The following is a 26,828-nucleotide window of genomic DNA, read 5'->3' as shown; positions in this document are numbered from 1 at the left end:
TAATGTTTTTATGCATCATGTTCTATTGAAATACACCATGGACCAGGACAATTTTGAATTTATTTTGGTGAACAATATCGGTCAGCAGTAGTGAGGAAGTTTGATACTTTTTTGCGAGAAAGGTTTCATTTTCAGGAATCTTAACTCTACCTCAACATAACTTACACTCCAAGAGTTGTAAGTATGAGAGATCATACTGAATGGAAGTAAACTCCCGCCACTACAGTATCCCCCCAGGACAACAAGATGTTTGCAGCAAAAACATCACATCATTCTGAAAGAGTGTGTGCAACGGTTGCCAGCCAGGCTGGGCAAGTGTACTTTAGTAAATTTCACTCCCTCTGTCTTAAGAGCTGCGCTGAATGTTCGGCTGACAGTCCTGGCTTTTGCTCGAGTGGTATGCGCTCCCAACTCCCATACCCAATGGCCTGTGTTTGAGCCCCGGTGCGGGTGGTGTGATGCAGACATGTTACAAGTCAATTGTGCTATTGCTATTTATGTAAAGTAAGGCTGATTGTGTGGCCTTAAAGAAGACCCTTTATGCTTCTTCCACTTTTCTGACCTATAAATGTAGTTCGAATGTTGGATTCTCATGTTAAATGATGACAAAGTTTCAGATAATGAGGTTCGCACATTTGGAAGTGAGCCCTGAAAGAAGTTAGGGATGGCTAAAAACACTCTGTTTCAAAAGGGCGTGGTAAAACTGCCTCTTTGTGATGTCACAGAGGGGTGGACTTCCTTATATGGTTCATAGTAAGGGAGCACTTTGGGCATGTGACCAATCACAGCGGATTGAGCTTGCCCGGTGGTGGGCAGTGGGTGAAATAAATTAAAACAGACCATTTTGGCAGGGAGCACAAATCAAAGGAAATAAAGCTGGAATAGGTGCAAAATCTAAAACGTGTTATTGTGTGTAGGTGCTCTATAGGAGTCCACAACGCAATACAAAGGGTCGAAAAATGAGCATAATAGGTCCCCTTTAAGCCTAGGTCACAACTGGAATAGTTGCAAAATCTAAAACGTGTTATTGTGTGTAGCTGCTCTATAGGAGTCCACAACTCAATACAAAGGGTCGAAAAATGAGCATAATAGGTCCCCTTTAAGCCTAGGTCACAACTGGAATAGTTGCAAAATCTACAACGTGTTATTGTGTGTAGGTGCTCTATAGGAGTCCACAACTCAATACAAAGGGTCGAAAAATGAGCATAATAAGTCCCCTTTAAGCCTAGGTCACAACTGGAATAGTTGCAAAATCTAAAACGTGTTATTGTGTGTAGCTGCTCTATAGGAGTCCACAACTCAATACAAAGGGTCGAAAAATGAGCATAATAGGTCCCCTTTAAGCCTAGGTCACAACTGGTTCCAAGAGGTTCATACGGCCAGTCTACGTGCAAAAAACACAAGAAATATACTGATGTGCACATGTGATGTTTTTGAGCCGTAGACTGGACACAGACCCCTGCAGATGTTCTGTGTCATATCAAACATCCTCTACGGGCGCTTAGGTTTTTTTTCAGACAAACTTTTATACATTGTACGTCTTCATGCAGCGTCCATGGAGCCAACATGTGTCATTCGTACGTTTTGCTGGTGTCATGTTTGGGCAAATTCCCAATTTTTTTGTATGTCGCACTTGCAGATTCTTGCACACTTGTGTCACACTATGTGTGTGTCATGCGCCACATATGCAACCCACATACCTAATCAATGTGGCCAACACACGTTCAGATATTTTGTATGTCCTCTACGCATGTCAAGAAAGACACCATAGGTTGAACGTGTGTGGGCTTAACACGGAGCCCTGAGAAATGCCCTTGGGACATTTTGATGGGTCAAAACTTTGTACTACCACTTGTCTCCTGTATTTTTAAAGCTTCTATTCATTTGGATTTTAGAGTTTGAGTAATATTTTACATGACCATTTCCCCTCAGGACAACAACATGTTTGCCGCAGATATGTTATGTTGTTTTGGAAGAGCCTGTAGTGGATGCTAAGAAGATGTCATTGACACCATTCATAAACAGTAAGGCTGATTGTGTGTGGTCTTAGGACAGAGCATAAATGAAATTTTGATGGGTCAAAACTTTGTATTACCGCTCGTTCTTTTTTTTTTTTAAACTAATTGTTTAGCGATGATCTAAAGATATTTCCATGAGATTGCATTCTTTTACGTCACTCCTGGCATCACATTTCTCACATATTTTTGGAGCTGCCAGTTCTTTGGATTTACTTGTTTCTGGAATCTTCAACATTACGTCACAGTCTTTTCAGTGGTAGTATTCATGTCAAAGTGCACACCAGGTTATCCAGGTTTGATCCTTGCACCTTCCACCAACTTGCCTCAGCTGCTGCCCACACTGGTGTATGAATGTTTGGTGATGGTTGGAGAAACCGTACATGCAAATTAGCATCCACGTTTTTGTCAGTTTACTCCAGGGCAGCTTAAATTATCACCGCCAGTGTGTGACTGTAGAGTGAATGAATAAGGGGCTCACTTCACTGTGAAGTGCTATAGAAAATGTCATCTATTATTATTATTATTATTTTCAAATAAAGGCTGGGTTATATTTTCCACACGAATGAGACGCCTGGAAAAGAGCAGCACGGAATTCCGCTCAAGAGACAGTGTGTGACTTTATACTCAGTGTGGCGTCTGCTCCCAAAATTGCAGGGGGCAGTGTATGGAAAACACAAGTAGCACGGTACTAAACTTACTAAAGGCATGTTGAACAAAGGAAAATAAAAAACAAACAACTTGACAGTCAAGTGTTTCATTATGCTGGAACATCCTCATATACTGTAATGTAACTGTTGGTATTTCATTTTTTTTCATTTTTTCATTTTCATTTTTATGCAATTTTTTTTCTGCGTACTAAATTTGGAGGTGACCGGACCAGAAAGTTTTCGCATGAAAGGGGCCGCTCAAGTGGCCATGGGTTTGAAAATGAGGTCATCTGTCCGCACAAAGTCGTACAAACCTTGCAGATGCGCAAAGCATCAAACAGGCTTAAGAATGAACATGTGAGGTCCTAACAGAGCACCCTGAGGAACACCCTTTGGAATATTTTGTAGGTGTCAAATTTCATTTATATTTTTGTAGCTGCTGCTTTTAGATTTGCTGATTTTCATAATCTTCAATACTACAAAAAATATTTGTGGTGTTCTATCTGTACTATTCATATAACAAAAACCTGAAAATTTGAGGTCCTATGAAATTGCCCTGAGGAAGGACCTTGGGACATTTTGTTGACTGTCACATTTTTCCCTATTTTTGAATAGTTTTATTAGTTTATTATTTAGTAACTTATTAGTTTATGTAATTTTCAGCACTATAATCCCCCCCCCCCAATGACGGCACGTTTGTATCAGATACATCACACAATCCGAGAAGAGCGGGGAGTGGATGCCATCCATCCATCCAATGGTTTTCTGGGTCCTAGTCATACTTCCTGGTCTGCAGCCACTTCCACTAAGGCAGGGGTGGGCAAACTACGGCCCGGGGGCCACATGCGGCCCACCAAGTGTTTGAACCCGGCCCGCCAGTTGCTTTTTCAGTATTTCAACTTTTAACATACAAACTGGCAACATGTCTTATTTAGTCATTTTTTTTTTAAATGTAAAATTTAGTGACATAGTTTGATGTTTAAAGTGCTCCTGAAAAAAGCCACATGAGAACATACAGCTACAATTAGACAAATCATTCAAGGAAAATGTGTGTGTTAAATACATGTTCTGGCCCCCTGGACAATTTTGTTAACTCAATGCGGCCCACGAGTCAAAATATTTGCCCACCCCTGCACTAAGGCATATTCAGACGAGCTGTAAGACATAATCCCTCCTGTGTGTCCTCGATCCACCCCAAGGCCTCCTCTTGGCATCTCACCAGGGAGGCGTCCGGACTGCATGCATAGCCACCTCAATATGAAGAGGAAACGACTCGAGCTCCTCACGCCATCTCGTCAGGTGAACCAAGCATGTCCAAATATTTGAATTTGTTCTTTTCTTTTGAGAATAATTTGGACCTGCTTACAATGAGAAGTCGTTCCTCTGATTGTGGTGGTAGGAATATGTTGTCATTCAATGTGATTAAAGTCTTTATTTTTTTTTCAAATCGTTTAACTTCTGCCTTGAAACTTCGGATCAAAGCGGGCAAACATGGCGGCTGCAGCGAAGCAGCATGTGTGTGCTTGCAGCGTGGTGAAATTGAAGGTTGCTCGGCTTAGAAAGTGAGAAAAACTGTTTTTTCTTCTCCAACGTGGTCTCACTCATGGTCACGGTCAAAGGCACAGCAGCCTGAAAAGAACCTGTTAAGTGGTGTTCTGATCAGTTTTTCACAAAGACACGCCGGCGCATATTTCATCACAAAGGGCCTCTGAATGCCGGACACGCACACACATTGTGTGGCCTGAGGTGCAAAAGAAGCAGCAGACAAAGCGACAACAAAAGCCTGGATTGTCTCTCCAAGGAGACGAACAAGTTCTTCTTTTCATCAAAGCAACAACAGCACCACTCCAGTGGTCACAATTCTGTTTGTCAGAACTTTTAAAGTCAAGCTGGATGAACGCCAGACAAGACCCAGACCCAGACACCCTCTGGTGGCCCCCGCTCTAACAACCGACTCTACGCACCCAAACTCTTTTGCACTCATGTTAACTTTTAGGACTTTGATGCAAAAGGTGTGAATGGAGAATGAGGAACGCTGACCTGCAATGTTCCAAACGTGGAGGCCACAGAGGAGGTGTGACCTGCACATGATGCATGAAATCATGAATAATAAATGCATCAATGACGCAATTAATGCTGGACAATGTGTTATTACATTCTATCAAACACATTAAAACACTTTTTTTATGTGCTGCCCCAAACTGCTTAACTCACCAGAGGGTAATAACACACACACACACACACTGTGACCACCAAAGAACTTTCATTGTTTTATTCATGTCTCATAAAGGGTGTCTCTAAAAGGTGTCTGGAATTGTAATATACAGTACATACATCATAATGCTCATATGATACAAAATAATATAGTGATTGATAAATAATGTAATTAATGTAAAAGAAAATATTTTGATTATATTATGCCCTTAGGTGACAAAAATGTATATAATATAGTCAATAAATCAATTTTAAAAATATTGTAATTGCAATTGACAATATCAAATTTAAACATTTTTATTTTTAATAATCATGTTATATATACAATTTTGCCCTGTGACTAGACATAGGGACACCATGTATACTGTATATCTTTGGTCCTGCAATTATGAATAAATACAGTAAGTAAAACAGAAATAAGTTTCAATCTCGTCATTCAAGACATATTTGACATATTTGACATATTTTCTATTGATTGTGTGTGCTGAAGTGCATCCATCATGTACTGTCTCATGCGAATAAACAAAATTTTGGCTTTATTGTCTTTATTTCATGCTTTGCATACAAGACATATTTAAATAACAAAAACAGGATGAAATATGTTCATTGGGAATAATAATAAAGTCTACATGTTGTAGGGAACCCAAGATGCAGATATAACTGCTTGCAGTCATCTGATTCTTAAAACTAGTACTTCATGACTTAGTTGATCCATGTCATGTGATGAACATTCAGCCATTTATGCCAGCTATCGCCAGCCAATCACAGGGAACATATAGACAAACAATCATTTACACTCACGCGCATGCATGGCCAATTTAAAGAGTTATCAATTGATATGTTTTTGGAATGTGGGAGTAAAAAAAAAACAAAAAACTAAATATGATATAGCTTTTTGGTGCAATAATTCACAACTGTAAGAAATACAAGATAACTGTCAGCTGAAGGTGGAACTGGTTCATGAAGTCTAGGGAGTTGGGAGCACAGTCAGCAAAAAAAATAAAAAAGCATTAGTATCACACTTTGCCGTAATAGTTTGAGGTCCTACAGTCCCTCCGCTAAAGAAGATGTGATCACATGACACAAAAATTGAGCTCTTGGGGCATAAAGTAGGTGGCAACAATCTGATCTGTTTCTCTGCTCGCCAACCAGGCTTTCCACCAAAGCTTAGGGATCAAATACTTATTTCTCTCAATCAAATATACATTTACATTCCTCTTTGATAAAATAAACCAACCATAAAAATGATGTTCTGTTCATATCTTTGCGAGGGGGTCAAATATTTCTTTTCCCCACTGTGCATCCACAGTGTGCATTGCATAATGTCAGTGGCCGTGCTGGTCCAGATCCAGTTAAAGACATGCTGAAGCTCAACGGCTCATTAGCCGTCACGCTGTCGCACTTTAGCATCCGTCACTTCACACAAAGCTCTCCTCCATGTTGGAGCACAGCAGGAATGAGTCCACCAGCCGCGGTTTGATCAGCTGCTGATGGTCGGAAGCCTCGATGCTGTCTGGACACCCTGCTGCCAGCCTCCTCAAGGCCGCCTGCACGCACATACACACACACACACACATATGAATTCCTTTTTATAGGCACCCACTGACCAAAACACTGGAAACTAAGGAGATCCTGCCCGTACAGAAATATGGAGGGCTGAAGGGGTCACTTAGATATTCTTCAACTTTGTTGTTCACGAAAGCAGCCTATGTCTCAGCTTTGTGTTAACAAACCTTTACATTTATTCATATTTTATGGCTTTTTAATTTTTTTGAGCTCCTTTGTTATGTTTTGATGTGGGCCGTGTTTAATAGTTTGGTAGTTAAAAACAATCCACATTTTGGACACGGATAAAAATGAATTTATAATACAGTTGTGAGCCCAATAACACTAATAATATCATAACAGCTCTTATGTGCTGAAGGTAGTTTATACGATGACCTTTTTAGTATTTCAAAATGTGTAGCTATGCAGAGATTAAGTTAATGTGGAAGATGTAGGAAAACAAGGTCCTTTAGAAGGCTGGGAACCGCTGGTAGAATAATGATTGTATTCATGATACTCTACGTATATGTACATGTACATACTACGTACATATTTGTTATGCTGATATTGATTAAAAAACACAAATGAAATGTCTCATTTTTGAAGTGTTTAAAGGAGCGCATGTATGATTCTCACTATAATCTCAAAAGAGCAATTTGGAAATTAAGGCATCAGATGACATTCAAAGTGTTTTAAAGGCAAACAAATGTAATTTTAGATAAATATATAGTATTTTTTTTTATTGCAACATGGCCTCTGTAACATCAATTAAATTTAAAAAATTGATGCTAGTAATACTACATGAATGTGGTAAGTAATTCCAATCACATTAGGTCATTGCTATATTATATGTTATTATTACATGTTATTTTACACATACAAATTGTATTTTTCATGACTGTACTATTATTTATGACCCTAAAACATGCGCCCAAATGGTTGTGTGGCCCCAGACGCCCCCTAGTGGTCTTCACTACAATTATTTATGTATTTATTATTAATTAATTCATTCATTCATTTTCTGCCGCTTATCCTCACAAGGGTCACGGGGGTGCTGGAGCCTATCTCAGCTGTCTAGAGGCGGGGTACACCCTGGACTGGTTGCCAGCCAATCACAGGGCACATATAGACAAACAACCATTCACACTCACATTCATACCTATGGACAATTTGGAGTCACCAATTAACCTAGCATGTTTTTGGAATGTAGGAAGAAATCGGAGTACCCGGAGAAAACTCACGGATGCACAGGGAGAACATGCAAACTCCACACAGAAATGGCAGAGGGTGGAATCGATCTCAGGTTATTTATTAATTAGCTGTATTTCATTTTATTCTTTTTTTTTTTTTTTTCAATCATCTCACACATGAAATGTATTTTGCTGCAAAAATCCAATGTATTATGTAATGAGTTTTAGGTTTAGGCAACACAAGGGACAAATAAATAAATAAATAAGAATGGCTACAAAATGTGTATATTTATTTTAAAACAAGTTAGTCTGGAGATTAATAACATTTCAAAAATGCAAAAAAACTCTATTAAGTAAGATACCCAAAATGTTTGTTTTTGTTTTTTACAAAATACTAAATAAAGCAAATGACAATGTGATGTTATGTATACGCTGATGTCTAGTGGTAAGGATGACTTAGTGATGACATATTGATTAAACAACATGCAGCCATAATCCAGTTTCCTCCCACATTCCAAAAACATGTTAGGTTGTCCATAGGTAAGAATGTGAGTGTGAATGGTTGTTTGTCTATATGTGCCCTGTGATTGGCTGGTGACCAGTCCAGGATGTACCCCAACTCTGGGCTAGCTGCAGCTTACCCGTGTGATTCTAGTGAGGACAAGCGGTATAAAAAATGGATGTGTGGATGGATGGAAAGTGCAGCCACTTATCTTCACAAACACACATACACACAGTCGTACTTACCAGGCAAGCGACCAAAACCGAATCACTGTTATTTCTCTCAGTGGGAGAGCGACACAGCTCAATGAGACGAGGGACGGCTGTAGGCAGAGGAGGGAAAGCTAACCAAAAGTGTCCATCATCACCAGCATTGTTATATTTACAGGAAAATCATGTCACAGATCATACAGATTTTGTATTGGTATTGGTGTACCTAATGAAGTGGACAGTGAGCATCCCAATAGTGTGGCTGTGTCTCAATTTACGCAATTTATACATTTTCATCACTCGTGATTTGTTGTACCTCTCTGTGTGAGCACACTTCCAGTATGTGCTCAAAAGAGTAAGTGTAAGTACGTAAGTGCGCCAACTGAGACACATCCATAGTATAGACAGAAGTATTTGATTTGAGACACCACTCTTCAGTACCTTTCAGCTGAATCGCCGTCATGGCCACGTCGTTGTCTCTGCTAAGACGTGCCAGCGTGACAGCGGCCTTCTGCTGGACACGTTCGCAGGCGGCACCCTCAGACGGGCTGGAGGAGGACGGCTTCTCTCCCAGCAGCAGAAGAAGACGTTCGATGCCTGACAACCACAAAGATGTTAGCAAGTATCTGATGACACTTATTGTATATTTATTATTAATTGTATTGCTTTGGCATCTGAGTGGTTAGCTCGCAGGCAACACAGCTAGGAGACCCGAGTTCAATTCAACCCTCGGCCATCTCTGTGTGGAGTTCCCATGTTCTCCCCCTGCATGCGTGGGTTTTCTCCTTGGACTCTGGTTTCCTCCCACATTCCAAAAACATGCTAGGTTAATTGGTGACTCCAAATTGTCCATAGGTATGAATGTGAGTGTGAATGGTTGTTTGTCTATATGTGCCCTGTGATTGGCTGGCGACCAGTCCAGGGTGTACCCCGACTCTCGCCCAAAGACAGCTGGGATAGGCTCCAGCACCCCCGTGACACCCCGTGAGAATAAGCAGCAGAAAATGAATGAAGGTATTGCTTTGATTGACATGTCTCCGAGCTTGTAAACATGACACAATGCTGCCATCTTCAGTACCTTGCTTGTACTTCAACCATGGCACGATTGTCACTCTTCTATTCTAACATGTTATTTACTTTTGACAGCCCACTGACATATCTTCCCCCAAAAACATTGTATTTTGTTTATGAAGGGAGGTCCAGTTAGACAAGTTGGTCAAGTTATTTTGTTGAAAAAGTTCAAATTGACTGCTCTTTAACACTTTCACATGTACTTTACTTTATATGTTTAAGTACATCTGTCAATATATGCTAAGCTATCTGAAGAAAACAGCTTAGACAGCTTAGCTTACTTTTATAAGTGACCTAATGTATATATTATGTATATTTCTCATAAATAATGACTTCTTTGCATTTGTAGGATATTCCACATGACAATAAAAACTATCTGCGGGCCGCTATTATGTATGTTGCGGTACGGTAGGTTTATAATCTTCAACTCATTTATTAGCGTCTTAGCATTCATGCAATACATTTTTTGAGGAAATACACCACTTCATCGTCAATAAAAGTGAACACTGCGGTTTTATGTGAACGAGGGACTAACTGATTACCTTGCTCCTGCAGGACTTCAGAAGCACACTGCTCCAAGACAGAGAGGTTGGCTAAGATTGTCACCACCTAAAATGCAAAAATATACACTCAGTGGACGTTATTATTTGTTCTTGTGACTCTTAACGCAATTTCTCCCAGTGACAATGAAAGAAACTTAATGCAGGAATTGCATGTGAATCTGGAATGAATATACAAAAAACAGGTTTAGGTAAGCTAGAAGAGGTCAGGAAACAGGATTAGGAATGAAATGGTTCGAATGGGGTGACAAATATAGAAGTAGTTGAGCGTGAAAAAAATGTGTGGGCATACACATAAAGACTAAAATTGTGGCGTACAATAGCATTCAGTCTGTGTGAACGGTCTCAGCAAACAGGACACATTTTCAAATATGTCAGATGACAAATTTGTTGTTAGTACCTACCTGGTCCTTAGAGTAGGGCGTGTCCACTCTCTGGCGGTCCTTGCAGGCCTGCAGAAGGATATGGATGGCGTTGAGCTGCAGGAGGATCTCACAGGCCATGCTGTCAAAGAACGTGATGTTGGCCAAAGCCGCTGACGCCAGGAGGAAGACTTCACCACAGGAGGCGCTCTCGCACAAGTCTGAAAGCCAGGAAGGATCCTCAGATTTTATTGCAAAAGCTTCAAGGGGACGTATTATACTTTTTCCAATTTACCGACCTATAAACGTAGTAATAAACTATGCCAAAGTTCCTATTAAACTATGTCAATGTTTCAGATAATAAGGTTTGAACTCTGAACCCTTTTTGATTTCCTTATATGGGCGTTCCCGGGTACAAGCTATAGGCTTGCCCTCCCCCTGCTCAGCTGTTTGTTGAAGATTTTACCGTTAGCACCGAGCTTACGCTAATTGCTTCCAGGAAATATTTCTTTAGGTTTGAACTTGCCTAAAGAGGCCACCATTAGGCAGAAGTGGTTGGAGTTGCAGATCCCTGACCCTGATACCTTTCTATATTACTGGTCAAGTTGAAGAGTTAAAAGCGCAAGCAACAATGGAATTTATCAGTGTCCTAAATGTGTTTATTTTGTGTAAGTATGCAATCGTCTGTGTAGCATTATAGCATTATATCGTACAGCATTATGTCATAATTTTGTCCTACGCCCACAAAATTTGAAAGTGGGGTTTCGGTAGTAGTACAGAAGTCCTCATGAGTGCTTAGAAGTGTGACCAATCACAGCAAAGTGGGCGTGCCCAGAGGCGGCTGTGGGTGGAATAAATTAGAACAGAGTCTGAGAAATCCAATGAAATACAGCAGGAAAAGGTGCAGATTTGGGAAGATCTGGAAAGCTTTTTGTGCAGGTTATCATGTGTAGCTGCGACAAATCAATACAAAGGGCAGAAAATGAGCATAATACAGTAGGTCCCTTCCAGCAACATCATCATCATTATCAACAGGTTCTGATGCGACCTCAAGCGGGTCAAAGGTGAAAGGTGAGTACTCACTAATGAGTGCAGTAACGATGTCGTGCATGCTCTCCAGGAAGCTGGCCAGGTGCTGCGTAGATGTGTGGTGAGGCGACGTGATCTGAGCCACCACTGCAGCCGCCTCGGCTCGGGCAGCCTCCACGCTGCTGTCGTCTGTCAAAATGTCCGCCAGGCACAGAATGCCATCCACCTGGTGGTCAAACGTCCTCTATCAACTCTGAACATGTCAAATCCTCCAACTTAGACACTCTTGACCGTGTTTCTCCAAATAAATCTGTTCTTTCACTGTGTATTATGTCAAACTAAGATAGGGGCAACATCACATTAAAAGCACAAAATGAATGCTAATTATAAGGTGGCTGTTTGGTGCGTATGCAAACAGGCAATCTGCTAGCATGAATTAACTTGAGATTGTGCGCCAAACAATGCACAATAGCACTCAATAACATCACCTTACCTTTATAGTATCAGTATTTGACACACCAAGTATGAGGTGAAAGGAAAAAGGTTCAAATAGAGTAGTCTATCAGTGCAGCGTGTGGAAAACTTAGCACACACACAATGGTGCGTTCAATGACCGTCGAACAAGTGGGACGGGTTGCAATTCACAACAAACAATATATACATGCAAACATTTGTAACTATGTATTGTTTTTTTAAAAATAAAATCATGACCCATATTTCCAGACTTTATATGCATTTAGATAAAATTCTATGTAGTTATTTATTTGTGTTGAGTGGGGCCCATGTTCTCCCTTGGTTATCATAAAATAACGTACTTCAAGTCCTAATCCACACGAGGGCAGTGTTGCACATTACATACAAGCTGTTTTGCACAGTGCATGATTTTTTTGACAATATTGTTAGCCTCGGTGCTTAGACAGTTACAACAATCCAAAAATAAAACTTATACTTTGGATATACACTAATTGACACTACTAAAACATCAATTCACCTATCATATATAATATGAGCTTGTAATGCTGAAATGTTTGTGCAACAAACTGCATCCTATTGAAAGAAATACATATTTTATTATTGCTTGTCAATCAATCCCAGTCCTTGTTTGTTTTTGCCATCAGTACCACTTTGGGGAACAAAAGTTTGGAGACGAGCATCCGGTGTGACTCTCATCCAACCACACCTGTCACTCTCATCCGGTGATGAGCATCAATGCGCCTACATTCACAGAGCTCTTCCCTATTTTGGTCTTCGTGGACGTCAGCAGTACCGAGGCAGCCTGGCACAGTGATGTGGAACACCCCCCCATCCCCCCCTGCACCTACTCCAGGAAATAGGCTGCTACTCTGAACATAACTTTACTGCAGTTAGACACAAAGTGTGGCATCAGACAACAATATTTCTACTCTTTCTAGGAGTGTTTATCAAATAAAGAAGTTTCTTTTTTCTCTTCCTCTGTGGTCCCATTTATCTGTCAATCCTCCAGTTATGTTTTCAGCCAACATGCTCCATGTTCTCCATACATAATGTTCCATGTGGGGATAAAACTGTGATGCACATCCAACAATAAACAGCAAGCACCTTCAACAGTGACAGTTGTGTTTGTCGAGCCTGAGCGGTCGCCGACGAGCAGACACTGTTGGCAGCAGACCCGCTCCTCCCCCGGGACAACACTGCTAATCAGGAACGGACATTTGCATTGTTTTTTTCTAAAGACTTTACACACCTGGATGCGTTACCATTAGGCGCTCAGGCTTGGCATATCTCTGTGGAGAACACACTGTCACGTCACGCTTTCCCGCACTGCCTTTTACTTTTTTTATAGTTTCCCTTCCTACTATTTCCTTTTTTGTGTTTCCTTTTAACTGGAGTACTGGGCGGAGCAACGAGAAACACCTGCACACGCAGGAATATGCTAGCTAAGTAATTAATTACAATATAATCACTATTTCGTGGTTCAATACGGCCTATCATTAGTTTAAAAAACATGTATATTTAAGCAAATTGTATACTGACAGTCAATAGAAACTTTGAGGTGGAAATGTGGACCAAATGTGCAAAAGTGGACTAAATACACATTGCGCAATACTCAGTGGGTGTCAACATAGTTTGAGGATTGGTTTTGGCGGCCCAAAGTTAGCTTGGATAGGCCCCAGTGGAGATAAGCAGCATAGAAAATAGATGGATGGATTTTGGAGGCCTATATAAAGGCCCCATGAAGGCCAGCATTGTTAGTCCAGTGAACGGCATCATGCCACATCTACCAAGTAAACAACGTCTCCAGGCTCTGGGTATGTTGTGGCTACAGTAATATAGGCAGACGTATGGGATGTTCCCAACCCACAATCAAAAACCTACATGAACGCCACAACACAACAGGCTGTGTTGAATGTAGACTTCGCCCAAGGCGAGAGAGCGTGACAACTCCCGACCCGGTTGGATGTTGTTGTGGGGTCTTTTGTGACCTCTTGGAGAAGTACTCTGCACTCTGGTGTGATTTTGGTTGGCTGGCCACTCATGCGAAGGTTCACCACTGTTCCATGTTTTCACCCTTTTTGGATAATGGCTCTCATTGTGGTTTGCTGGAGTCCCAAAGCTTTAGAAATGGCATGTTTGGTAATGGTATGTTTTATTCACATAGGGCCATTCAATAATAAAAAGTTTCATTTCAAAATGGCATTTTCTATTCAGCTGTGTTCTCCCTGACTAACATTTAAATATGTTTAATGATCTAAAATATTTAAATGTGACAAATCAGTAAGGGGGCTGCACGGTTTGCAAGACCAGGGCATGTTCTCCCTGTGCATGCGTGGGTTTTTTCTGGGTACTCCAGTTTCCTCCCACATTCCAAAAACATGCTAGGTTAATTGGTGACTCCAAATTGTCCATAGGTATGAATGTGAGTGTGAATGGTTGTTTCTCTATATGTGCCCTGTGATTGGCTGGCCACCAGTCCAGGGTGTACTACACCTCTCACCCAAAGACAGCTGTGATAGGCTCCAGCACCCCCGCGACCCTCGTGAAGAAAAAGCGGTAGAAAATGAATGAATGAATATATTGTGGTGGACACTCGGGGGCAGGTCTCACCCAGTCGGTAGGCGGGTTGGGGGCGTGGTTTGATCCCTCTTTTTTGGCGCGTAAATGTTAACGCTATATAAGATGTTCCATCTTTGTGATTGAGTGTGCTTTCTGAGCCGTCAAGAAATAAAGCTCTGCATAAGACAAACAAGTGAGTCTTTCCTGCAACAGCCACAATATAATATATAAATAATGTTGCTATTCAGCATTTTACTGAAAACTCTAATGACTGTGTCTTCTTATAGGTTAGGCCAACATTGGCCAGCACATACTTTCTTCAGACAAACTTCAGAAATGGGAGCGTGTTTGCATGTGTGAGCTCTACCTTGTCTAGCTGCTTGATGCCTTCCTCCACGCAGCAAATGGAGGCCACAGTCCTCAAAGCGTGAGCGTAGAGGCCCTTAAAGCGATCCTGTCTGCAGATTTTGAACAGCGACACCACCGCTCCTTCCTGCATGACATAATGACACACCAACATTAACACCGAGGGAATGAAACACGAAGCCTCAACTGTCAAAGTAAAACACTTTTCAAGTTTCTTAATAAACACTCTGAACACAATACAGTGAAATGGACTGAGCTAAAAAAAAAAAAGATACATAATGAAGAGGTGTAGTCATACTCAACGAGACAAATAATACATCGTTTTCAAGGAGGGCACCATAGGGTCCAGCAGGTCCTAGCAGGACTACGTCAAAAGAAGCACTCATCGGAATAACTGAATATATCAGGTTTGATAAACACTGTATTTTTCATGAGCTGAAAATGAGCTCAATAGCTGCTGTTGCAGTAAAAGAAACAAATATGCGTCATGTCCACACAGACGATGGCCTCTGGCAAACATTTCCAGGTATTCATCTGTGTGCAAATAGATGGAATTACCAGCTGGAAGACAGCCATTATCCGAATAAGGCCATTAGAGCAGCCATGTCTCGTTCACGCTTTGGAGTGGCCAATCACGCTGCCCTCCAGCATGACCGTTTTTTTTTTCGCTGTTAGGGCGCAGCTGTGGTTGGACCTCCCAGCATGTTGGCGGAAGTGATATATATTTTATAAAGAAATATGACAAGGATTTAACAGATAATTCCCAGTTTTTCAAGAAAGCAGTTTTGTTGCCCTCAATCATGAGGTATAGGAAGAGACACGACTGGCACATCCTCAAAAGAAGATCTACACCCAAGTTAAAACGAGGACGTGAATAATTCAGGAGTGTGGTGAAATGAAAAGACCTCCAGTAGGCCATTTAATTTGTCTTCAGTTTTACCTGCACGGCTCTTCCTCGCCGCTGCTCTTTTTCACACGCCGTCAAACAACTTGCAGCTCCATTGTTTACACTGGCTTCACCCTCACTCAGAGCCCATGAAGCGCAAGTTTTATTGTCACGCTCACTGACAGCATCACGCACAAATGGACCGCTTGGTTTAAAAGGCCTCTGAGTATTTGTATGAACGCAACAAAGCGGCGTGTAATTCCATAATTGTCTTATGGATTATGGATGCACTCTGATGCACAAAAGACTGGCGGCTTTCACCAAATCAACGCTTGTTACCTACATGCCGAAAACTGTTTTTTGAATGTTTCAACTCAGACAGACAGACATCATGTGAGGAACTTGGGCCCATTTCTGGCTTCAGAGGACATGCAAGAAAAACATGGTCGGAAAAATGTAATTTACAAAAGAGTGCCATGAGAGCAACAATACTCATATACAATCTTGCCTTGTTTATTGTGGTTAATTTGTTCCAGCCCCGACTGCGATCTGTATATTTTGTACTGATACTGATGACAATATTAAGAGGTGGCTGGATAAGTAACGGCATCACTGATGACCTCACACCTACTTCAGTATACGAGGAACAGAATCTTATTTTAACTATATCCAATTTGGTAGGATTTGTGCTTCCCATAGGAAATAATAGCAATGGAAATCATTTTGCTAACACCTTAAAACAGCGGTCTCAAACTCAATTTACCTGGGGGCCACTGGAGCTAGGGTCTGGGTGAGACTGGGCCGCACCAGGTTTTCCCAAAAAAAAAAATGCATTTATTAAAAACAGAAAAATGAATAAACTTTGGTTCCGATTTTCTATAAGAAAAGCTTTGATAAAACATTCCACTGTTCTCAAATATCTTAATTTTTATTTTTCTACACAAAATAAGATGAAAATTAATAAACAAATCAAGAATAAAAAAAATCAATCTGTAATAAGTAAATATAATAGTAATAAAATGGCAAATAATATAAACTTAAGAAACCACATATAGTTGGTGGGTAGACAAATTATTTTTTTTCTGATTAAAATGAACAAAGCATTATTAGAGCCCTGTAGACATGACAAAACACGACTATAGTCACATTTATACTCTTTTTATTTACAACATATTACGCAACTGCAGGGTCTTGAGACACATGCTAACTCGCAAACTAGAGAGCTAGCGACCAAAACGGTAGCCTTCAAGTTATTTCCTTTAAACTTAAATAGCCAAAAACTTACCACTTCCACAGTTATTTAACCTTTAACATGAACATTAATCAAACGTAATCATTTTTTCTGGGTACATGATACCATACAGCATCCATATCAAACTTGCGCGGGCCGCACTAACATTAAACTATCATATCAAGGCGGGGGCCTCAAACTAGTGTCCTGCGGGCCACATTTGGCCCGCCGGCCGCGTGTTTGAAACCCCTGCCTTAAAACCTTTACTAACTGGCCTAATTTTCAGTAAAATTGCAACTCTTAACTGTAACCACAGTTAAGGTCACTTGCTAAAGACAAAGGCTGGGTTTAAATTGGTGCAATTACAGTTATTGAGTACACCAGAGCATTGCAATGAGAAGTACGTCAAAATATTGTTGCCCTCAGTCATGACAAGGGATGACAGCTTTGTGGCAGTGTATAATCCGTCAGTTTTTCGCCCACAGCTGTACGACAATGTTGAGTCAAAGTCCACTAAGGTGTGCACACTGATTCATCTATTTATTTCAGCAGCAGTAGCTGTGCGTTGTTACTCACTATATTATTCACAGTGTGTCACAACAGAGGAAATCAACTCTCCTCCCCATTTATAAATCGAATCACATTTAACAGAGGAAAAAAAGCACAAGGGAAGTACGTACTCTGCGGAAAATGATAATGATGGAGTGTGTGTGTGTGTGTGTGTGCGTCTTTTTTCACTGGCATTGTATCGTTTAGTGTCGTGCAGTCATTAGCAACTACCAGGAAGCAGCTTGTGCCTCACACTGCACACCCACTTCAACAAGGTGGGGCGCATTGATAGGTAGACACGCCTAAGCCTTGTGATCGATGCATCCTGCTAATGGGAACTGACAGTATTGATCTTACAATCTGTTGTGAGTGCGTGTGCGTTTGTGTGTGTGTGTGTGTGTGTGAGAGTCCTGGAAGTGGCCAGCTAACTAATGGCACGATTGTGAATTGCTGTCTGGTCTGCCTGATCTTATCTTGTAGTTACAGACAACACGTACGTTTATGTTGTACAAGGCACACATTTTGACCCTTGCATACCCTTGCACTGCTTTCCAGCTACGCATTTTGTTGCATTTCACTGATTTCAGCTCTGAGATCAGTTTCTGCACCTTTACAGTGTGACCTGCACATTTTTAACGGAATATTAAGGCTGTGATAGGTAGAACATTATTTCCTGTCTGTATACAACTCTGTGGGTGGATAGCCCACATCTTATCTGATTTCAGATCCCCATTTGCAATAAAAAATGACATTAATTAGTTCTAGCTGCAATAACACTACCCTTCTCTCTTTACCATTGTTCGCTCAATATAAGGAAAGCTGACAAGCTAAATAGGTAACAAGAGTTGTAGTTGCTCACAGAGATGACATCACACACTAATACTGACAAAGAGCTATAAAAACTGGGGTGGCCAAAGTTCAGCTCACGGGCCTTCGATTTAATATCAGAGATTAAAGTAAGTGCAGACCACAAAGCCTGGGCTATTTGAGATGCACTGGCAGGGGCAAGCACAAATTAACAATGACCTCTCTGTGAGCTTGCCACACAACATTACAATGGGTGGGGGGGGTCACTGGACAGTAAAATTGCAGTGCCAATACAAAAATGACAGCACAACATTAAACTGGAAAATAAACACACAGGGAAGTGCCAGTTTGGGGAAAATAAACAATGTTAACTCTAAATAACTTTTTACAAAATCAGTACCACAAAGCATGCTGGGAGTCACAATACTTGATGCAGCCCAGCACCACACTGACTCAACCTTCAGTCGCCCCGAGGTAAATGGAGTTGGAGCCCCCTGCTCCAGAGTGAGGTGGGGAATTGAATGTATGGTGACAGGTCACCTGTCTTCTGTAAATTCAGTACTGATGATGTGTGTGAAGTCAGCGGTCAAATTAGTACGTGTTCACTTTCAGACTTTATTCATAACAGAAGCAAAAGGTCAGTTACTTTAAATAACTGTCAATGGATGTTCCTCGCTACTAATCAGGGATGACAGTACACCATAACGCTCTAGTCCTGGACTAATGCAGTACCTTTGCGATGATGCTGCAGAGCTGTGGACCATCTTGGGTGAGGGACAGCAGGTTACTGATGGCACTGCCGATGGTGTGAACGTTGTCTGAAGACTCAATTTGTTTGATCAGAATCTGCAAGAACAGAAGCTCTGGTATGTGAAACACAACAAAAAGGTATTTGACTTTTTAAGAGGACAGCATCAATTACTCAATTACAAACCTGGATCTCATTGGCTAAGGCCATGTCAATCATGTTGCTGAACGAATCACTGACATCAGTCAGGATCTCATGGATGGCATCCCTCATGGACTTCAAGAAGAACTCATCCTCAGTGTGAAGGCACCTGAGAGGGAGGGGCCCGGTTAAGAGCATGACAATACTGTAGACAGGAAGTCCGACAAATCCAAAACAATAGTAATAAACATAGTTGAATGAATATACTGTAAATCTGATAGTGTTAGTGTAGTTTTACCTCTCTGTGATATTAGTCAGCTCCATGCACTTCTCCAGAAGAGACGTCTCATACTGAAAAGCAAATCCAATGTGATAAGTGAGGGCACAATGTGACCAATCCCTGCTGAGAAAGATCACCTTCTGCATCTCAGGTGGCGTGCTTCGTGCTGCACTGTACTCGTGAACCAAAGAGCGCACGTGGCAATTCGCTCGCACCGCTGTGCTGTGGACCCTCTGCCAACGTCCCTTCTCTAGCCGCTGGAACATCTTGCCCAACTCAGTGCTGACCACCAGGGCCCGGCGAAGTAGCGTCTGAAGGTTGTTGCGGGCCACATGGTCCCCTGCCCCAGCCCCGCCGCTCACGATGAGCTCAGCCTGCTGGGTGTCATCGTCCACCTCAATGGGCTTGGCCTGGAGCACGCACATGCACTCCACCTCCGTCATGTGGCGTAAGTCCTCCATCCATCGCTGGACCGAGTCCACCTGCAGGCACTGCATACGGCTGCTGCTGGACACAAAGACATTATTTTTTTCCAGTTGACCATGTGTTTTCATTTTTTATTCATGTTGGATCACAACTACAGAGAAGGTACAGTATGTTGCAGAACTTTTCAAATAGTGGTCCACCATGAACTGTCAGGGGGGACGCAAGAGGGGAAAGGGGGTGGTAGTACTTTCAATGTTAGTGCAGACTGCAAACATATACAAAGTACTCAACATGCAATATATTGAGGTGGCAATATACATACAATAAATATTGTACTCAACATGCAATTTTGATATTTTGTAACTGTACACTAGGGTCCATCAAAAAACACAATTATTGAATTTTGATATGGCTGGGTACTAAAAGTGTTCCAATATATGTAGAAACAACAAAATATTTTTCCAATCCATGATTATTTAGAAGCGCCACCATACATCTGTTTTTGTGGAATAAAGTGGTCAACAGTTCAATGGTCGCCATGGAGATTTGAGGTCAGCAAAGACTGCGGCTCAAGAACTCTGAGGTGATCTTTATGTTTTTGTTGGTATTTATACTCCTATTACATATTACTAGCAAATTTGCGGTTTTGTCTTTGTAATTTGAATGATTTGTTGTCATGTTTATAGGTATTTAGTGCTCATTGCCTCTACTGTAGCTAACATTAGCTAGCTCCAGTTTGCTAATGACAGTTAGCTAATAGCTGAGCAAGCATAACATCAACAACAGTAATATAGAGTAGACAGTATTACTGATTCCTCATATTTATTGAGAGTGGTACTGTAGTCCTACATAATCTGATATACACTTGTCCATTTACGCATTATTTTAGGCACTGTGCAGCACAACTCACCAGCTCTCCTAAGATGCCGCCCTCAACAACTAGTTCCTTTCAGACTTGGTCTTTGGTCTGGGCCCCCTTTGATAGCCCTATAGAAAATGATGCCGTATAGAAGTTCATTGTACTCAACATTTCCAGGTCAACGTTTTGGCAATTAGACTAGAAATTGCGCATTTTCCGAAATTTTACAAAATTTTATGTGTGAGGTGGCACCCCTAAAGCTCAATGGATTTCCTCAAAACTTTGCAAAATACATTTTTATGTTCATTAGAAAAAATGGAATGCCAGCCAAATTGATATTATGAATTTAAAATTTCCCATTCAAATTTGATGCACCCTACTGTACACTGTAAATGTTTCTATACATTCTATATACATTCAGGCCTATGTTTTATATTCAGGATTTGAAACCTGAAACATGTGTGTCATACTTGACGTCTGTGTTAAGTTCCTTCTATCTGATGCAGCCAATCAGCTCCCTATCTCCTCTTGTGTTCTTCCTGCTGTCTCGTTTGTGCGATTAACCTTAATGCATTCATTTACTGTCAGTCTTTGTCACATCTTGTCTTGTCTTTGCAACTCATGTTGATTCCGCTGCTTTCTTCTTAGACAAAAAGTGATTATTGCAAAATTCCAATAAGTTGCCTGGATGTTGGAGGAGGCTGACTACTGGGTGGACAAACAATCAATATCCCCCAAATGAACTGCAGCTTAAGGGAGTCCCCAAAGTGGTCGTGTCAATGCCTATAACGTCTCTAATTTTCTTCCCTGGGTACCATCTGTAGTTGGTCACTTGAGACCACACAGCACTCAATGAAGGCGGGCGCAGCATGTGTACTCACCAAACACACATTTTCCATTGGCTAGCTGTCTTGGCGCATGGCGTTTGCTCAACCAGGTATTGGGTTTCCGTTACACAGTACAGAATCATTAAAAAACCCACAGCTCCATTTCTGGTCTAATCCACTAACAAACCCAACAGCGGCTGGCGGTTTATGAAAGCAAATCAATGTGGGCTTTTGCTTGGGTCGTGCTAAGGTCTCGCTCATAGCAGCCCCCCAGTGCAGAGAGACTTTTTCAAGCCCAACCCTCCACGGAAACCAAATTACCTCATTGCTGTCCTACCAATCCGAGCACTTCTTAGGACTCAAGCAATGTCAAAGAAACCGTCATCAGCTATGCAAAACAGTGGAACCTCCAAAGTTCTACAATTTGGACTTCAACGAGAATTTGTGTTTTTTCTTCTGAAAGCCAACCATTTCACTTGATTTGTTGACTTTTAGGCCCAGGTTGTTGGTGCTACACCACTCCACAACCTGGTCCATCTCACCTCAATACGTCTAATCTTTTTCATCCTGAATTAGACCTACGACAGTTGCTTTGTCCGCATACGTATAGTGCACTTTGTACCGGATACAGAACAACAGTCATAGGTCGGCAAAGTAACCGGACAGTAACTATAAGCAAGCAGCCCTGAGGACAACGTGTGGTCAGCAGGATGGAGTCTGAGGTGTTGCTTCCCACTTGAACCATGTGGAGTTTATTTGTTAGAATGTCCACTATCCAGCAGCACAATGGGGTACCCAGGCCAAGGGATACCAGTTTGTTGATGATTTGTTGGGGGATTATTCAATGCAGAACTGAAATCAACAAACTGCATTTGTGTTTTTGCCTTCCAGATGTTCCAGGCTCAGGAAGGGCACAGAGAATTTAGCATCCTTTACCGAGCACTTTGGATGATAGGACTGTAAAGGGTCGAACAAGGCTTTTAAGGCACTCGATCAAGCAACATATACATAACAATCACAACCTCAATGACGAAGCGGGCATTGGCCAGCAGAACTTATACCAGAAGTTTTCTGGAAGGTTTAGCATTAAGATAGCACCAGCTCCTTTTTTTTTTTTTTTGTCCCGTCCAGCCATTGGGGCAGATAGTATTGTTGATCTAAATGCCCTTACATGCTAGACAGATTTGCTCTGTGTCAGGAAAGGTGTTGGCTACAACTTCCCTGTACCATGAAATTTTATTTGCCGTTATTTGATGTTTTTGTTATGCCATTTGGAGCGACCGGACCGGAGCAAGAAGAAGAACAGAAAAGAAGAAGAGAAAGGTGGGGTGGGGGGGCAGTAGAGGGAGAGACAAAAACAGCAGCAACAAGAATTCCCATAACAACAACAGTGACAAACAGAACAGTTAAATGTCATCATCATTATTACTGTAATAATAGCATACCAATACCATATAAACATCAGGGATAAGATGGTAGATTGTATAGAGAAGCACCCACGCGCTGTGAGTGTCCATATGGAGGTGTGTTGTGTATGTGAATGCGAGTGTGTGAATGTGTAATTGTCACTGAGAATGACAAAAGGAGAGAGACTGCCTTCTACCACCCAGCAAACCCCGCCCCGCGCAGCCAGGTCAAGCCCCCACCGCCAGAGATCCTCCGGCCCTGTGGGTGTGGGCAAAGCCAGGGCCGACTCCCCAAGACCCGCCCCCGAAGCAACTCCCCGAAGAGACCAGCAAGAGGCCATGGAGGAGCAATCCCAACCGGCAACAGGGCGCCAGCAGGCCGGAGGAGAGCCGCACCCCCGAGACCAGCGGGAGACCATACCCCACTAGGGCAGAAGGGCATCGAATGCCACACACCCGTGGGCACAGGGGCGCCCCCGCCAGCCGGAAGGGAGCCCGTCCACGGCCGGAGGCGCCGCCCCCCACCCCCCACACACCCCCAGGAAGCAGAACCCGGCCCGCCCCAGGTAACCCCAGGCCTGACCACCGACATAGGACCGCCCTAGCCAGGACAGAAGAGGCCCGGGCACACTGCCTCATGGAGGACCGGGCGGTAGAGATGGAACGCCCTACGCCAGACCCCCGCAGAGCCCCCCCCCGTATATCTATATGGCCATATACACACACACCCACATATATATATATATATATATATATAATTATAATAAAACAAATCATTATTTATCTAAGTATTTAAAACAATAAATACATAAAATAATCTCAGACACACGCGCACACCCCATCCACTCAATACACACACACGCAAGCACACACTGTGGACGTCCCCGGGTGGGGCATCCGGGGTATCACAGGGCGGGGGACCCAGGGGTCCCAGACCCACAACCAGGCCCCGAGCCCAGGGAGGTACGGACCGCCAAGGCATAGCACCTCCAGACTCCCCTCGACCACGGCATCAGGGCTACGGCAGTGTGGCAGACAAAGGAGCGGGTGAGGGGAGGAGGCCCGCACATGAGCAAGCGGAGGGGGCGAGCAGGCGAGTGGTGAGGCGCTCCACCGCGCCGGCCGGCACCCGCCGGGCAGCTCACCCAAGATAGCACCAGCTCCTTGATGGGTGCTCCTCTTCTGTTTCGCATCACGCTGCCTCCACCTCCTCCAGAGTCGGATAAGGTTGGATAAGGTTACAGATGCCCGAAAGGTGCATCGTTTCAGCATCAAGCCATAACTCTAAAATGTCAGATTCACACTGTCAAAGGAATGGGTGCCACCATCTTCAGGAAACAGGATTTTAGTGTTGACCTTGTTATGTTAATTAAACATATTCATTTCATAACTACTCACAAATAAATCTCCCCTGAGGAACAGATAAAGGTTTTCCAAGGTTAACATACGTGGTTGTCAGGGGGAAATCGTAAATAAGGAGTGAGTCACACTCAAACAGCTTGATGAGCACTTGTTATGGTTGACGAGAAGCAACGTCAGACATTTGCTCTCCATTGAACCACTGACACCTAAACCCTGCTGAAGTCTCAAGATTCCAACAGCACTACACCAACACATCCACCTTTCGAATCCTGCACGTCTCAAACCCGATGGAGCCATTTCCACATATTATATAACATCATCTCATAAGAATGAGTCAGGTTTGATTTACTCGCCTCGGCGGCCACAAATCGTTCACCTCGCCACGAGAGCACTGATGATAAGGATAATAATAGGTTTGTTTTCCAGAGTGGAAGCAGTGTACTTACTTCAGCAACAGTTTGCCAAACATCACAATATTTACATGCAGGATTCAGAGAGCATCCAGAGGTGTCCATTATCCCATACAGAGATTGGGCTATTTTCTTTTAGGCACAGGAAGTCTGAATAGCCTTTGTCTACCTATTTGACCTTTTGACCACAACTACATTGGAATTGGTCAAATATCACTCCATGCCAGTAAGATTCCTGATATTTAAAGACATGAACCTTTGAGCCAAGATACATCTAACATCTTAGATTGAACATCATCTATCAGTAGGATTTTTGTTCTGACATGCAGCAGCAACAATGATAGTCCTAACAACATATTTACTTAATGTGGACCTATTGGCTCAAGACAATTGGTTTCAGAGGGTGTTGCAAAACTGTGCTTTTGTGATGTCACAGAGAAGCAGGCTTCCTTATGGGTATCGGTGCCTTTGACAAAGTGCATCCGACCATGAGTGCTCCTCCTGAGGCACCCAAGGTCGAAGGAGCACCAGCGGTGCGTACTCTTTGAGTTCATACAACGTAAGTCAGGAGTCTCCAGCCAGGAGATCATGAGCTAACAGTAGCTCCTAAACACTTTTCAATTAGCTATCCAAAGACTTTATTCATATATTATCAACTCCTATACCCACTATATTAGAAAGTGTTGTTCGCAGTGCTCAGGAAGTAATTTGGGAGTTTGACCAATACCAGCATAGTGGGCGTGCCCAGAGGTGGACTAAATTAAAACATTTTGGCGGGAAGCAAAAATCCAAGGAAATACACTTGGAATAGGTGCAGATTCTGGAGGATCTACAAAGTTTTCTGTATGTAGCTGCTCTATAGAAGTCCACAACTCAATACAAAAGGACTGAAAAATTTGCATTACGGGTCCCCTTTAAATAATGGCTTTTTTCTAATTCATTGACTTTTGCTTCAGCCTGAATGAATAAAAAGTAATATTTAATATATATATTATTCAAATAATATGTGCCCTGTGATTGGCTGGCGACCAGTCAGGGTGTACCCCGCCTCTCGCCCAAAGACAGCTGGGATAGGCTCCAGCACCCCCCGCAACCCTTGTGAGGTAAAAAGTGATAGAAAATGAATGAATGAATGAATTTTTCAAATATAAAATACTAGAGCAGAGTTTCTGTTGGACTTTAAGCAAAAAGAAAACTTTGTGATGATTCATTTTTGAAGCATTTGTGCTGCTGGTCTTGTTCTTCTGCATGAGTCACTGAAAGGCCGCTGCTCTGCTCCACGCTCACATGGTGTTTCTCCTGCTCAAATGTGGCGCACAAGGGCAGACTGTGAACGCCAAATTGATTTTAGATGGCGGTTAGCATTGATTAACTGTGTTGGAACACAATAATGTTAACTACTGTGTCTGTTAACACAATGACAGTTATTTGAGAGACAAGCTTTGAGTTTGAAGTTTGAAGAAACCTCCAACTGCAACGCTCTTCATGGGAGGTCCAGAAAGGCCATTTGATGAGGAACTTTATTAATAAAAAAAATGGATGGAAAAACGGAAAATAATCAATCAGGTCAAAAATGAAGGTTTCTATGGAAAAATCAGATTACCAATACATGCGCTATCGCTTTCTGAGGGGATTCCTCGCTAAGCAAGGACAAGGACTTGGCATGGCACGTCTTTGTCACGGAGCCACTCAGTGAGTCACTGTGTTTGGGGCTAAAAACAATGAGTTCTCATGAACCTTATGGCTGTAATTCATCACAGAGCATCACGCCAGTCAATGACTAGAAGCTGTGTCTGCCAACGTGGCGTTGCAGTTAAGTGAGCGAGCGAGCGAGCGAGCAGCATACGGGCAGGTGTGCGGCTGAGCAGCAGAGCAGATGTTATCGCTCAAGTATGGCAGTTTGAGCACAGCTGGAATTCATTTGTGACTGAGGTGGGTGTGGTTGCCAGAACATCTCAGAAGGCCTCAGATGGTTTGAGTTTAAAGAAGAATGCTTCGTAGATCACAAGCACAGGTTGAGCGAGCGTCACTTAAGTGTACCAGATAATGAATGGCCTCCCTGCTGTTACCTGAAAAAGATCCCACTACTGCTTTGAATTAAAGTGGAACAGACTTGGAAGCTGTCGAGATGGAAAGACACAAAGCATGTT

The 26,828-nt window shown here is 42.3% G+C and overlaps 1 protein-coding gene across 1 annotated transcript in view; it reads right to left on the bottom strand.

Moving 5' to 3' along the window:
• Window positions 1–5,081: 5,081 nt before the first annotated feature.
• Window positions 5,082–26,828, bottom strand: part of insc (INSC spindle orientation adaptor protein) — a 40,497-nt gene continuing 18,750 nt past the window's right edge. Inside the window, exons 3-13 of the mRNA XM_058076138.2 lie at window positions 19,526–19,892; window positions 19,407–19,459; window positions 19,154–19,277; window positions 18,952–19,065; window positions 14,748–14,873; window positions 11,402–11,573; window positions 10,361–10,539; window positions 9,939–10,005; window positions 8,767–8,922; window positions 8,362–8,438; window positions 5,082–6,426 (exon numbers count right to left, since the gene is read on the bottom strand). Coding sequence (XP_057932121.2) covers window positions 6,298–6,426; window positions 8,362–8,438; window positions 8,767–8,922; window positions 9,939–10,005; window positions 10,361–10,539; window positions 11,402–11,573; window positions 14,748–14,873; window positions 18,952–19,065; window positions 19,154–19,277; window positions 19,407–19,459; window positions 19,526–19,892 — 1,564 coding nt within the window. The 3' untranslated portion in view covers window positions 5,082–6,297. The remainder of the gene's footprint in view (window positions 6,427–8,361; window positions 8,439–8,766; window positions 8,923–9,938; window positions 10,006–10,360; window positions 10,540–11,401; window positions 11,574–14,747; window positions 14,874–18,951; window positions 19,066–19,153; window positions 19,278–19,406; window positions 19,460–19,525; window positions 19,893–26,828) is intronic.

Source organism: Doryrhamphus excisus, linkage group LG1 (assembly GCF_037039965.1).
Source record: "Doryrhamphus excisus strain RoL-2023G ecotype Guam linkage group LG1, RoL_Dexc_Guam_v1.1, whole genome shotgun sequence".
In the NCBI taxonomy this organism is placed as follows: Eukaryota; Metazoa; Chordata; class Actinopteri; order Syngnathiformes; family Syngnathidae; genus Doryrhamphus; species Doryrhamphus excisus.
Note: the sequence above shows the minus strand (reverse complement) of the source record. Positions and strands in the feature narration are given on the sequence as shown.